At 43.0% G+C, this 12,026-nt stretch overlaps 1 protein-coding gene across 3 annotated transcripts in view; it reads right to left on the bottom strand.

Annotated features, from left to right (window-relative positions):
- RBMS1 (RNA binding motif single stranded interacting protein 1) overlaps positions 1-12,026 on the bottom strand; it is a 143,354-nt gene that overhangs the window by 81,119 nt on the left and 50,209 nt on the right. The window contains exon 1 of one of the 3 annotated variants that reach the window (XM_033064744.2): positions 9,735-9,916. The exons of the other annotated variants lie outside the window; for them this stretch is intronic. Within the exon in view, the coding sequence (XP_032920635.1) occupies positions 9,735-9,797 (63 nt within the window). The 5' untranslated portion in view covers positions 9,798-9,916. Of the gene's footprint in view, positions 1-9,734; positions 9,917-12,026 lie in introns of those variants that run through there. 3 annotated transcript variants of the gene reach the window in all.

Raw genomic sequence — 12,026 nt, 5'->3', positions numbered from 1 at the left:
TTTCTGCCCAACAAACATCTGCTTAGAAATAAACTTACCTATTGCTAACAGTAAAGCCAACTTTTACTCTTTTTGAAAACTAGAGTTCTACATAGTTCCAACAGTCCAGTTTCTTGCCAAAATGAACTTTGTCATTGCTATTAATCTGGAAATAGCAACAACAGCATTCAGATGAATGTTCTCATAGACCATAAAGAAATAACTTACACAATACGTGACAGGCAGTATTTGAACACAGTTCTATCATTCCAAATAATCTGCTCTATCCTGGGCTTCAGGGGACAGACAAACAGACATCTATGTAGGTATTTGTGCACGTGTATATAAGTAATTTTTCCAAGGTATTTAGTACTAATTGCTGTAGTATTTGAACCACTTGCAAATGTTAGCATATTTCTGTGTAAAATCTGAGACTTAGGAAACTAATATTAGCAAGTACCTTTTGAGGAGTCAAACCTTAACAATTTAGTTAAGATTATACGAAATGTCAGTGACAGGACCATTTTGAACTTCTGGTCATCATCTTAATCCTTATGAATAACCTTTGTGGGTGTGGCTGACCTGGGACTTCCCATTATTACCCAGGACAATGACACAACATAGCACTTATTTCAGGGAATGAAAAAGGTCGAGATGGATTCAGACATTTTGAAAGAGGGTCAACAGAGAAGTGTCACACCAAAATAATGTCTTTTGATAAAAGGATAAGACACAGATGGGCTAGATGTTTCTTTACATCATCTAATATACTGAAATACAAAACCATACATTAATAATATTAAAATAGTAATAAAGTTGCAACAGAAACATTAAGCCAGAAAGCACCAAACTGGGAGGAGCTTCAGAGCAGGGAATTCCCAACTTACAACTTACCAGAACACATAAAGAATGGTTACATGAAAAGCCAGACTGCCTTTTACAATGACTACACCAGTCTACAGCCCTTAGTGACTTCTGGGACCACGACACTCCACACCTGACAGATCTAAGGACAGTATGTTTGCTGGCAATCTGACAAAATCTAACATGATTTTGTCACTACAGCAATTAAAATATCAACCTAATGCTCAAACAATGACTTCCTTAACCATTTCCATCTTTCATTAGCCTCCACAGCACTGCAGAATATTGTAACTGGGAATGGAGGCAGATCTTAGAGCTCTTCAAAATCACTAAAAAGCCCCTGGATTCTTCCACTGGTGCCACAGTGTGCCCTAGGTATCACTAGCATCTTTAACCAGCTGAAATTCTATACACTGAATTACATCTTAGTATTCTTCACCACTAAAATTACTGAAGATTTCAAATGTATTCTATAGCGCCTCAGTACTGCAGGATATAAATGGCTTCTCATCTCAAAAAATGTCCCTAATTCTGGAATATTTACATGTATATGTGTGCATTGGAGACATTATTACCCTAAGACAATAAAGAAAACTTTATCACTTATATTTTTGTTTAAGGGAAGCACTTTTCTTAAAACCCAGTTTGATAAGTATTTCTCACAAGTAGTATTCAGAGATATATCTCCTAGAATGCTAACTGAATAAAAGCCAAAAAAATGCCCCTGTTTCAAAGGTTAGTAGCTAAGCAATTGTATTTAATACCTATCTCAAATGTTTTCTCCAAATTACATGGAAGTACTTTTAAATAAGCACAAATACTATCACAATGAGGATCATGCAAGCCAAATAGATTGGGTAGAATAATATTAAAGCAATTTAAATACCATTTGATTCTTCTGAATGTGAGTTTAACGCTAACCCCATGATATACCAACTACTCAACTCGGGTTTCTCAATGGGGGAATTCAGAAGTCTTCTGGTTCTCTGTCTCAATAAGCACTTTTTGATGTCAGCAGCCTCACCCCATGCAGTGGCACCACTGGCTATGTAAATATGCACTGGCATAAGCAAGAGTCTTAAAATTCAGACCCACAATTTTAGAACTCTTCTTGAACTCATGTGGGAAACAGACCACTAAACACTTCAAAGGATCTTGTCTGCTGGTGGTTGCTTTCACAGCAGACAGAAATCCATGGAACTATGTGCCAGCTCTGCCAAAGCCCAGGTTAATCCAGTGTGGTTGCTGCTTTCTGGAGCCAGTGCATGGCACACCAGCCATGTCCCTCCTCTCCCACAGCACAGCCACAGGAGGCCGAGTTAACACAGACTTGTACTGTGTGTTACTTCTACACTACACACTTCAAGGAGCTTCATGTTGTAATAGGTTATTTAAAACCTTGGCTAAGCTACTAGCTAAGTTAACCCAGAACATACATGCATGTAGCAATATAAAGTTCCAAATAGGTCACCACCTGTGCTCAAAGGTGGGCACACAGGTGACACACACCTTCCAGTCAGCAGCAGCAGCTGGAGTGACAGGATCTCCCCCACTCCCATAGCAGCCCACCAAAATATCTGCTGCACAACTGCTTGAAGCATTATTAGCAAATTGTACACATAGGCAGAAGAGACAGAAAAACACCACGAGACTTGAAATTCCTTCATCATTTCACACGTGGGATCTCCTTTGCAACACACCAACCATATCTTCAGTGCTCAGCTGAAGAGCACTCCAAAGCCTGGGCAGGCAGCATTGCACCTAGGGATGCCCAAGAGCCATCACTGCTTCCAAAGCAGGCAAAAACAACCCATGGTCTGGTGAAAGGGCATCACCGACTCACAAAATAAAAAGCACTATCTACCCCTTACCCTTCAAGTGGGTTAAGCACAAACAAAATACAGAGAAATACAGAGCCTTAAATCAGAGTCTCTTCTCCAAACACAAGTTGAGGTGATGGCGTTGGACAAGAACCAGTCTCCCTGGGTCTCCCTGGAGGCTCTGTGCCACATGCCTGCATTTAAGGCAAAGGCAACTTCCAGCTTCTGTACCATTATTTTGTCAAATATTTTTTTCATTTCTCTGTTTTAAGAATTCTGTATTTTTATTTGCAGACTTGCTAACAATGATCTGCATTTGATTTTACCCTTGCCTGCCTGGTGTTTGGAGTAATTTTGGATGGTTGCAGTGGCACAAGCACAACCTGATAAAGTTTCTGTGGGTCAAGTAAACCTTAAAGCAGGATGGCAAATCACCTCAGAGTAGAATCTATGAACACTGCTTCAAATTTTCCAAGATAACTGGATAATCCTTCACCAAGTTGCAACAGCCTTCCTGGGGGCTGGTAAGATCACAGGCATAAAAAGTGCCCTGCGGTGAGAAACAATCCTCAGAAAAGCTCCCCTGTAATACTCACCCAAACTCACACCTGAATCCTTTGATTTCAGTCCTCAAGCACAGTAAAATAAGTGCCATACACATACCTGGAATATCCTAAAGAACTGAATTCTAACATTGTTATGCTGAGCACCCAAATGACAGAATATATGAGCTGTAGTTAACCAAAGGTCTCATGTTTCCACTTTATTGAACAAAGCACCATATGGTAGAGGAGATTCTGATATAAAATGACAGAAGACAATAGAAGAAAAGAAATCCCCTTCTCATCTAAGCAGAAAAAACTCCACACAATAAGGTGCGAAAAGTGACATTGTCAATAAGAGACACTGTAAAGAAACAGAATCAATGGTAAAATAAAGTTACATATATTAAGTTGCAGTAAAGCAGCATTTCATTTCACGAGCAGGTAAGATCAGGGTAGACTAAGTTTGATGCTCACCTTGCCCTGGTGTTTCTGCTGTTCTTCAACAAAGGAAAATGAAGCCCAAATGAGGTTCCCCAGAACAATGCGCTGATTGTTTCCACTGCAATCTCACAATGCTCTACAATTCTCAAATAAGTAAATTCTAAATACTCACTATTTGACACATCATGTTTCTAGAGCACAATACTTTAAACAAATAAGACACACATCAGTGATTTCCTAAACAATTACAGTTAAGCGTACAACACAGCTTTTATGAGGACATACTAAAAAAAGGCATTAATATAAATCATGTTGTTATATATTCATACATTTCCGTAGTTCTCAGCTATTATTTTGCAACAAACCCTAGAGCTGATATATCCTTACACTACATCATAAATTCAAAAAAAGACACTTTTGAAATGTTGCAACTGTATTTTTGTTTTAAAGAGCTCGTAAGACTTTAAAATACTTGCTAGATATTTTTAAGCCAACGCATCTTAGTGCACAGGTTAAGTCTTAAAATTGGTATAGAGTTTTACTGTTAAAAATCAATTTACATGAACAGCAATGTAAGTTACTAAATTTGAATTCCTAGGAATAAACTAACTCAAAGTGCCACAAACCTAGGTAATCTTGAATTTGTTTAAAGCAATCTCTCACCAGCATTCAGTTACTTCAACTGCAGTTTAAAACTCCTTTGTGAGTCAATACACAGCTGCAGCTACACTAACTTAACTGCAGTCTCTTGAGGGAAACAGCTAAAGCTGTGCTAATCACAGTAACCAGCCCTTAGAGCACATGATTTTTTTTGTTGTGTGTATGTTTCCTAAGTTGCTGGGTTAGAAGGCTTGTGCTTATCTAATCCATGGTTCCCCTCCTCGTTTCTCCTCTATTTCTAACTCTAACTCATCCCTTCCCTTTCCTGTTGCATCAGGAAGCTGCAAATACAGTGGCTTCTGCAGAGCTGTTATAATTACCACAGTACACTGCAATTCTGAAACGTACGCAAAAAAACTCACAATTACTTCAACAAAGCTTGAGAACTTTCAAATGTGCTTCTCTTGGCTTTCTAGAACACTTCTGACCACACTTCTTCCAAGATTAAAACATCTCCATGTACCTCTTCATTAGGATTACAGATTTATAAGCCCTCACAGTCCCCCAAATAAGATGTTTTAAAACAACTGGCTATAGAAAAGGAGAAAAACATTCATAAGAAGTTGGAAACAGATCCATGAGGGAAATCCATGGAGGATCCTAGTCTCCATTGACTCCTTTTGTTATACACCATCTCATGCAACAAGCAAAGGCCAATTTCAACCACAAATTTAAAAGGGTGAAAAAATGCAGACCAAAAGAGTTATAATGTAAAATGATCATTATTTTTGTTTACTTGGTTGCAGCACTGTGTGGATGTTTCAGGAACCATCTCAAGCTCTCAGGAAAGGATTTTCTACTCCCTTCCTTCCTTCCCCTCTCCTCCCTGCCAGCAGTTACAGTTTAAAGGATCTAACTCTTCTGAAATGTGTTAACTCAAGCAATTTTTTTAACAGTTGGAAGTTTCAGGGGAAAAAAAATGAACCCAAAACAAAACAGCAGATGTTCAAGACACAGACTTCTATCTTCCCTTCCATGTGAAACTAAATGGCAAAGACACGTACTTGAAACAATAACATTTCCAAAGAGACAAAAATATATTGTTCACCCTGTTAGAAATACTAAACAAAAACTTCAAATTGCCAAATACAGATAAGACAATTATATCACTTTTCATAATCTGTAGCAACATGCCTGAACAAGATAAGGTGTTTCCTTTTATTTCTTTCATTCACGTTTTGGTACAAGTATAGAAACCCACTGACTGAGTAGTTCTGCTTTCTTGAGAATAAAGCAGAACTTCACACCAATCTTATAGATGCGCTTTAAAAATTAAAGCAGCTGGTACTGAATGTAGGAGCTCAGTTTTGTGAAACCCAGGTAGATCCTTTAACATTGTATACAATGTAAAGGGAAACAGTCTGTTACTTCAAGCTGGTGATACAACATTACAATTCTTACAGTTCTAAGAGAAACAAAAAGAAACTAATCCCATTTATTTCTGTAACCACAGATATCTGCTCAATCTTAGGCACCTCAGCCTCCCCCCGCCACAGCACCATCCATACTCACAGGAGGTGTCATGTCAAATCCCTCTGGGCACAGACTGCTCCATGGAGCTGCACGTTTTGAGTTATGACCATGCCCAGGTCTTGCAAGTTTAATGAGGTTTCTTCTCACACACACAGGCACCACACACAGTGCCAACTGGGAAATCGTAAAGTAGGATTACAGGTGTAGCTTCTTGATAGGTTACACCTACAGCTAGAGTGAAAGGCTAATCTACACTTTTAGCCTGAGATTGGCAAAAGCTTTCTCCATTTAACTGTTGTTAGAAACCCACCATAACCTTCAACTTTTAGAAAAGCCAACTTGCCACACAACACTTGATATTAACAGAGCTACATGAAAAGATTGACCGAAAGCTTTGTCTGTCCCTCCATACACAGCCCAAACATCAAATCAATGCTAAATTCCTCACGTGCAGCTACACCCAGTTAATCTCCCTGAAAGCAGCAAACTATGTAAATCTCCTTATGCTGGCAAGATAAACATTACACTCATCAAAATGTAACCAGAACCAGTGTTACTGGGCAAAGCTGTTAAAAGGCACAGACACTGGGCTGAGCACTCAGGCTGTGCTGGTAGGACCCTGCACTCGCCTCCTTCCCAGGCCTCCAGAGCTGCTTCTGGCTTCCTCTTCGAGAAACCTGAGAGCAGAGGAACCTCCCTGCACAAAGAGATTTAAAATCCCTAATCAAATAGCTGGAGTAGCACTGTAGATTCAAGGAGCAGATGGCAGGAGAAAGCCTAATTTTCCATTTACGATAATTTTACAGAGTGTAGAAATATTTACTTCAGAGGAGTGCCTCCTGATTTACATGAGAATGACAAAAGTGGAAGGAGGGACAGAGAATCATCTTGTTCTCAAAAAATCAAGAGCTAAAAAAGCCTGTATTAAGCAGTATACAGTATGTCATTTTGTTTCCTTTTCATTATGGATGCACACATGTGCATTATTTGCAATAACTTGATAGCAAAAATATTAGCTTACAACTACCTTTTTCAGACAGGATGTATGGCTGTGAGTTTTGTGATACGTTATTACTGTAGATATTGTGTGGCTTTCATTCTTTAACAAGATCTACATCTGCATTTCAAATTAATTCTCAGATGAGCTGTCACTCATTTAAGCAATGTCTCAATTTTAAGCCTAGTAAGAATATCTTTAATATGCCTGTCTGCCCATAATGCAGGAAATCCTTTTGAGCAGAAACCACATTTTAGTATTCTTGCAAGTAGTCTAGAAGAGAGAAGATGATCAGGCCAATCAAATATGACCTGAAATTGAGAATGTTGATTCACTCCTACATGTGTCTGAGTTGCACAGTGTAGATACAACAGGTAACAAACATAATATTATAAGCACAGATTTGTTTATAAAACAAAACACAGTTATTTGGGAAAACAAAAAGAGAATATGCATAAAGATCCAAACTTACTCTACCTATGCGGCATTTTGTCAATGTTTTAAATTAAGGTAAGAATCCACATTATATTACAATGCCTTAAAATTAAATCAAGTTAGTGTCACCTGCTTTTTATCAGTTAATCACTCATTTTTCCAACTCAATCTGCTATAGACTCTTAAAAATTAAACAGAATAGTACTAAACACAAAGCGTTCTTTTTTCATTCTGATATGTATTAAAATACCAACAGAGACATACATGCTGCTCAAAATATTTTAATTTCTCTTATAAATATAAATTACTTTGTTTCAGCGTCACATACTACACTCTTTTAGCATAGGAAATCCAGTTACTCCTTTTAGAGACATTGGTTGACAACTTTTCCTGTGCTGTGTCTCAGGCTAAAGCTCAACTATAATGTGATTGTCTGAATATGGGTTACACAGAGCATGCAGAGACATAATCTCAACTTTTCTTAATTATCAAGGGTTGAAAAATGAGGCTTGCAGTGCTCTTCAGCACTGTTTGACATCAGCTCACCCCTGCAGGTGAAGTCTGAGTGAAAGGGAGATCAGAAAGCCAATCGCTAATCGACGTTAGTCTACATGAATGAAGTTAATGGGAGTTTTCCATGGACTTAACCGGAGAAAAGCACAGACCCTGGCTCCTTATGTAGGAAGTGTTTGAGTAGAGAATAGCTACACACTAACAAAAGAAACCTTTGGTACCCAGGGTCTTAAGCCCACATAATACCCCTGCATTCATTTCTTTCTCTGCCTATTGGGGAAAAAGGGTCTGTTTGTTTTTCTGATTCAGTCGGCCCTTTTAGCTCTTTGAATCTAAGGAGTGCACTGTGAAAAGAAGAGCATCTTATCAGCCTGCTCCAGACCAGCAGGCAAACTCACATCCGCACATAAAACACAGCCCTGCCAGCACGAGGCCTGGCCCCATTGCCCTCGGCTCCTGCCAACACCCTGCCCCACACCCGACACACTGCACAGCCACACAAGGGGCCTTCCTTGATTAATGGTCCTCTCAGGGAGAGCACGAAATACTATCTGATGCACTGGCTTCATTTATAAAGTATGCAGGAGCACCAGACAAGATGATCAGCATGGGCGTATCCTGGACATTTATTAACAACAAACCAAACCCAGCACACACAATATGCATGTTTTGTTATGTATGGACTTGAACACAAGATGCAAAGATAACTCCACGCACTGCTGGGCAGCATCTGCAGGGCGCTGCTGAGATAACACACCAGTGATGCTTATCAAAAAGATATTTCTATAAAATAACAGGGAGGAGAAAGGAAATAGCAATTTTTACTTAAGCTTCAAGAAAATATGAGAGTCTAACTTTCACTGTCATGCAGGTTAGCCACACAGATGATGCATCATCCCAACAATGCTCCAAGAGTTCAAAATTTCCAAGCCAGTGTCCTCATTATTTATAAGAAACCCTTCACTGTGTGCAGCAGTGGTATCTGATTTCCTATTTCTACCTTTAATGCATTCTGACCCCAAGCAAAACAGGATAAACTTCCCCAGTATTGCTGACTGAACCCGTCAAATTATTCGTTTCAGCTACTAAGTGCAGCAGACACAGAAGGATTTTTTTCTCACCTGGAAAGAAGCCTGCCATAGTATTTTTGGCATGCTTTGTCAAGCCGGTAACTTGTCAGTGACCTCTACTCCATTTACCCTCTGGCACACAAACAGAGCACACTTTCCCATTAACTTAAAAAGTAAGTTTTTTCGTTTCTTTTTTAAATTTAACCAAAGAGTCAATGAAAAATAATACACTAAGCAGTAAATAATGTAAGATTAATATCAAAATTGCGTCTTGTGTGTGCAAAAAGTGCAGCATAAGACAAATGGTCCAGCAAGGTTGTAACACAACTATTTCAAATATTTTATTTCCAGCGACTAAACAAACAAAGAAATACCTCTTTCAGTACAGCTCTATAGATGCGAGCGCTCCGAGCTTATCAGAGAGATCTCTCAGCCCATAAAATGTCACAGGGTCCCCCTGTGCCCCCCCGGGGCGCACCCGAAGGGCGGAGGAGGTTTTCTGGAGGGTTGTTTGAAAGACAAAAAATGCGCCCGGATCCCCTCGCTCATTTCACGGCGAGTGAAAAACATCCAGCCCCAAGTTTCGCTGTTGCGACACCGGGTCCTTTCTAACCTGTTGCCGAGCCCGGCTGGGCCGGCTCCCGCCCCGCACCGCCCCGCACGCCCCGCGAAGGTGACCCGGCGGCGGCCGCCCCGGCACTCGCCAAGGTCACGGCGCGGCTCGTAAGAGGAGGTTAAAAAAAAAAAAAAAAGAAACAAAAAAAAAAAAAAATAGAGAGAAGAGAGTTTCTTTTTTTAAATCCCAGCTCTTGAGAAGTGAGCAGGCTGCAAGTCGCAACTCACGCCAGTCGCCACCCCTCTCCCCACTCCTCCCCCAGCACCTCGGGGCCACGGGGGAACGCGGGGGTGCCACAAAGCCACACACGCCCTCCCTTACCTGCTTCCGATAGGGGGTCCGCCCGCCGCCCGCCGCGCTGCTGTTGCTGCTGGGGAAGATCATCGCCCCGCCTGATCCCCCGCTCCCCCTCGGGATGGGGAGCAACTTTGGCGGCCGCCGGGCTGCGGCGCGGCGGGGCTGCAGGGCGCTCTCCGCCTCCGTGCCTTCTCCGCCGGCTGCGGCTCCTCGAACCCTCCGCTCGGCCCCCGCCCTGCACGGCCCCGCTCCGCGCCGACCCTACCCAGCGGCGGCCGCCCAGACTGCCATCCACGGGCCCCCGCTGACCGCCGCCGGCTGCCCCAGCCCAGCCCGGCCCGGCCCGGCCCCACCTCCCGCCGGCCTCAACCACCGCCCAGCAGAGGGAGGGAGCGGGCGGGGAAGCGCCGAGCGCGGCGGGGCCGAGCGCGGAGCGGGCGCGGAGCTCGCGCCCCGCCCCGTCCTGCGCGGGCAGGGGGGCGCGGAGCGGGGCGCGGCGCCAGCGCGGGCGCAGAGCGGGGCGGCGGGCGCGGACCCCCCCGCGCCGCGCAATGGTTGCGCCTGAGAGGGGCGCGGGGGGGCGGCGGGCCCGCGTGCCGCGCATTCCGCCGCGGGGCGCGCCCGGCGGGGTCCCGACCCCCGAACGGCCCGAGCGGGACATCCCGCGGCGCCCGGCGGGGACCGCGCCTTCGGAGCACCCCCAACCGCGGGGCTGACCGCCCCGAGCCGATAAACACCGCGCCCTTTAACTCTCTCAAGTTTGTCTTGACTAGGAATGGGGAGGGGGGGAGGAACATCCGGTCACAGCCCCCTCCAGTGCCTCAAGGCAGCATTTGGGAAGCGAGGCGAAATTCTCAGTTTCTTCACGAAATTTAGGCCTAGGAAACGTTACAGTCCTTAGGCTGTAAGGCTGGGACATACGGAGTCAAGGAGTTTCCAACCTCACTCCTGGTAGTCTGCACTGTTTACATTACTATATTTACATTACCCACTGATGTGCACAATCGAGTTTCTAAGAGAGTCCAGAGCTACAGCTCTGTCAGGCCACTGACTGATCAGTGACACTGTAAAAGAACTTCTGTCACGGACATGCATCATCAGGCACCTTTTGGTTTCTCTTCCTCTTTCTGACAATACAGTGGCCCCGATCGCATACACCCCGACAGAGCCATGGCAAACAGCTGGAAGGAAACAGAAAATTGCCAGGTAGTTCATTACTGAAAAGCAAAATAACATCTGACAATGCAAATATTTACAAAAACATATAAACTTCAATTACTGGCTTCTCTAGAAATAATCTCAAATTATTTTGGTATCCTAATACATTGCTACTACAGATCAGAGCCCATCTGAATACAGCGAACGATAGGAAAACGTGAACACTTGGCAAAACTACATTCTGCATAACTTTCCTTTTTTTCCCTCTTTCAAGTCCTAAAATGGATCTCATTCTCTTTGGCCTCGATTTGATAACACAATTTTAAGGCCTACTAGCACTGGAGGAAAAGCACTGCAGCCACATGGTGATCACTGGTGCTAGAAAATATTTGATGGAATAAGTTTGTGCCAGCAGACTTTATGTCAGGTCAGGTCCTGTCTATCTGTACTGCCCTAACTCCATGTTGGATCATGGAACATTCGTATTCCCACTGCTGGCATAAAGCTAACACAGAGGCTTCATGCTAAGATAAATTCAGATTCCCTGGTGTGGTTAAGGCCTCATGCCTGCTTCACAACAACATAAATTGGCATCAATGCTGAAAAAGCAACAGTTCAGCAACTGATTCTGGGCGAAACCTTTTTTTTTTTTTCCTCTGATCAGGTTAATTTTCTTCCAGATAATTTCCTTTGTTGGGTTCAGAATGTGGCTGTGCTGCTGCTTGTGCCAGTGTAATGGAGGAGGTAGCAGTGAGCAAAAATAGGCAGGGGCAAGAGGGTGGATATGAATGCTTGTTTTGGCAGCAGTATCAGATTATATTGGCTTAATATGTTCATGTACCTGTGGCTTAATTTGACAGAAATGTAGCTGTGTGCTCGTGCCTTCCTGAGATGTACCACACACAGCAGTCGAGCTGTGCTCTGATCTTACTGATTTCAGCCCCTCGGTCACAGATGTCACAATCAGACTCAGTGCTGAAGAACTGTCTTAAAGCAGTACAAACTGGAACAGTGGCAGGCTACTTCTCTTGCTCAGATCTCTATTCCCAACTGAAAAACAAGAAAAATATTTTCTGGATAGTGTTGCAGTCACCCCAAAGGGGTGACAAAGCTTACATCTGCTCCACCTACGGGAGGGCTTTGTTAGCTGGAGATGTG

Source organism: Catharus ustulatus, chromosome 7, assembly GCF_009819885.2.
Source record: "Catharus ustulatus isolate bCatUst1 chromosome 7, bCatUst1.pri.v2, whole genome shotgun sequence".
In the NCBI taxonomy this organism is placed as follows: Eukaryota; Metazoa; Chordata; class Aves; order Passeriformes; family Turdidae; genus Catharus; species Catharus ustulatus.
Note: the sequence above shows the minus strand (reverse complement) of the source record. Positions and strands in the feature narration are given on the sequence as shown.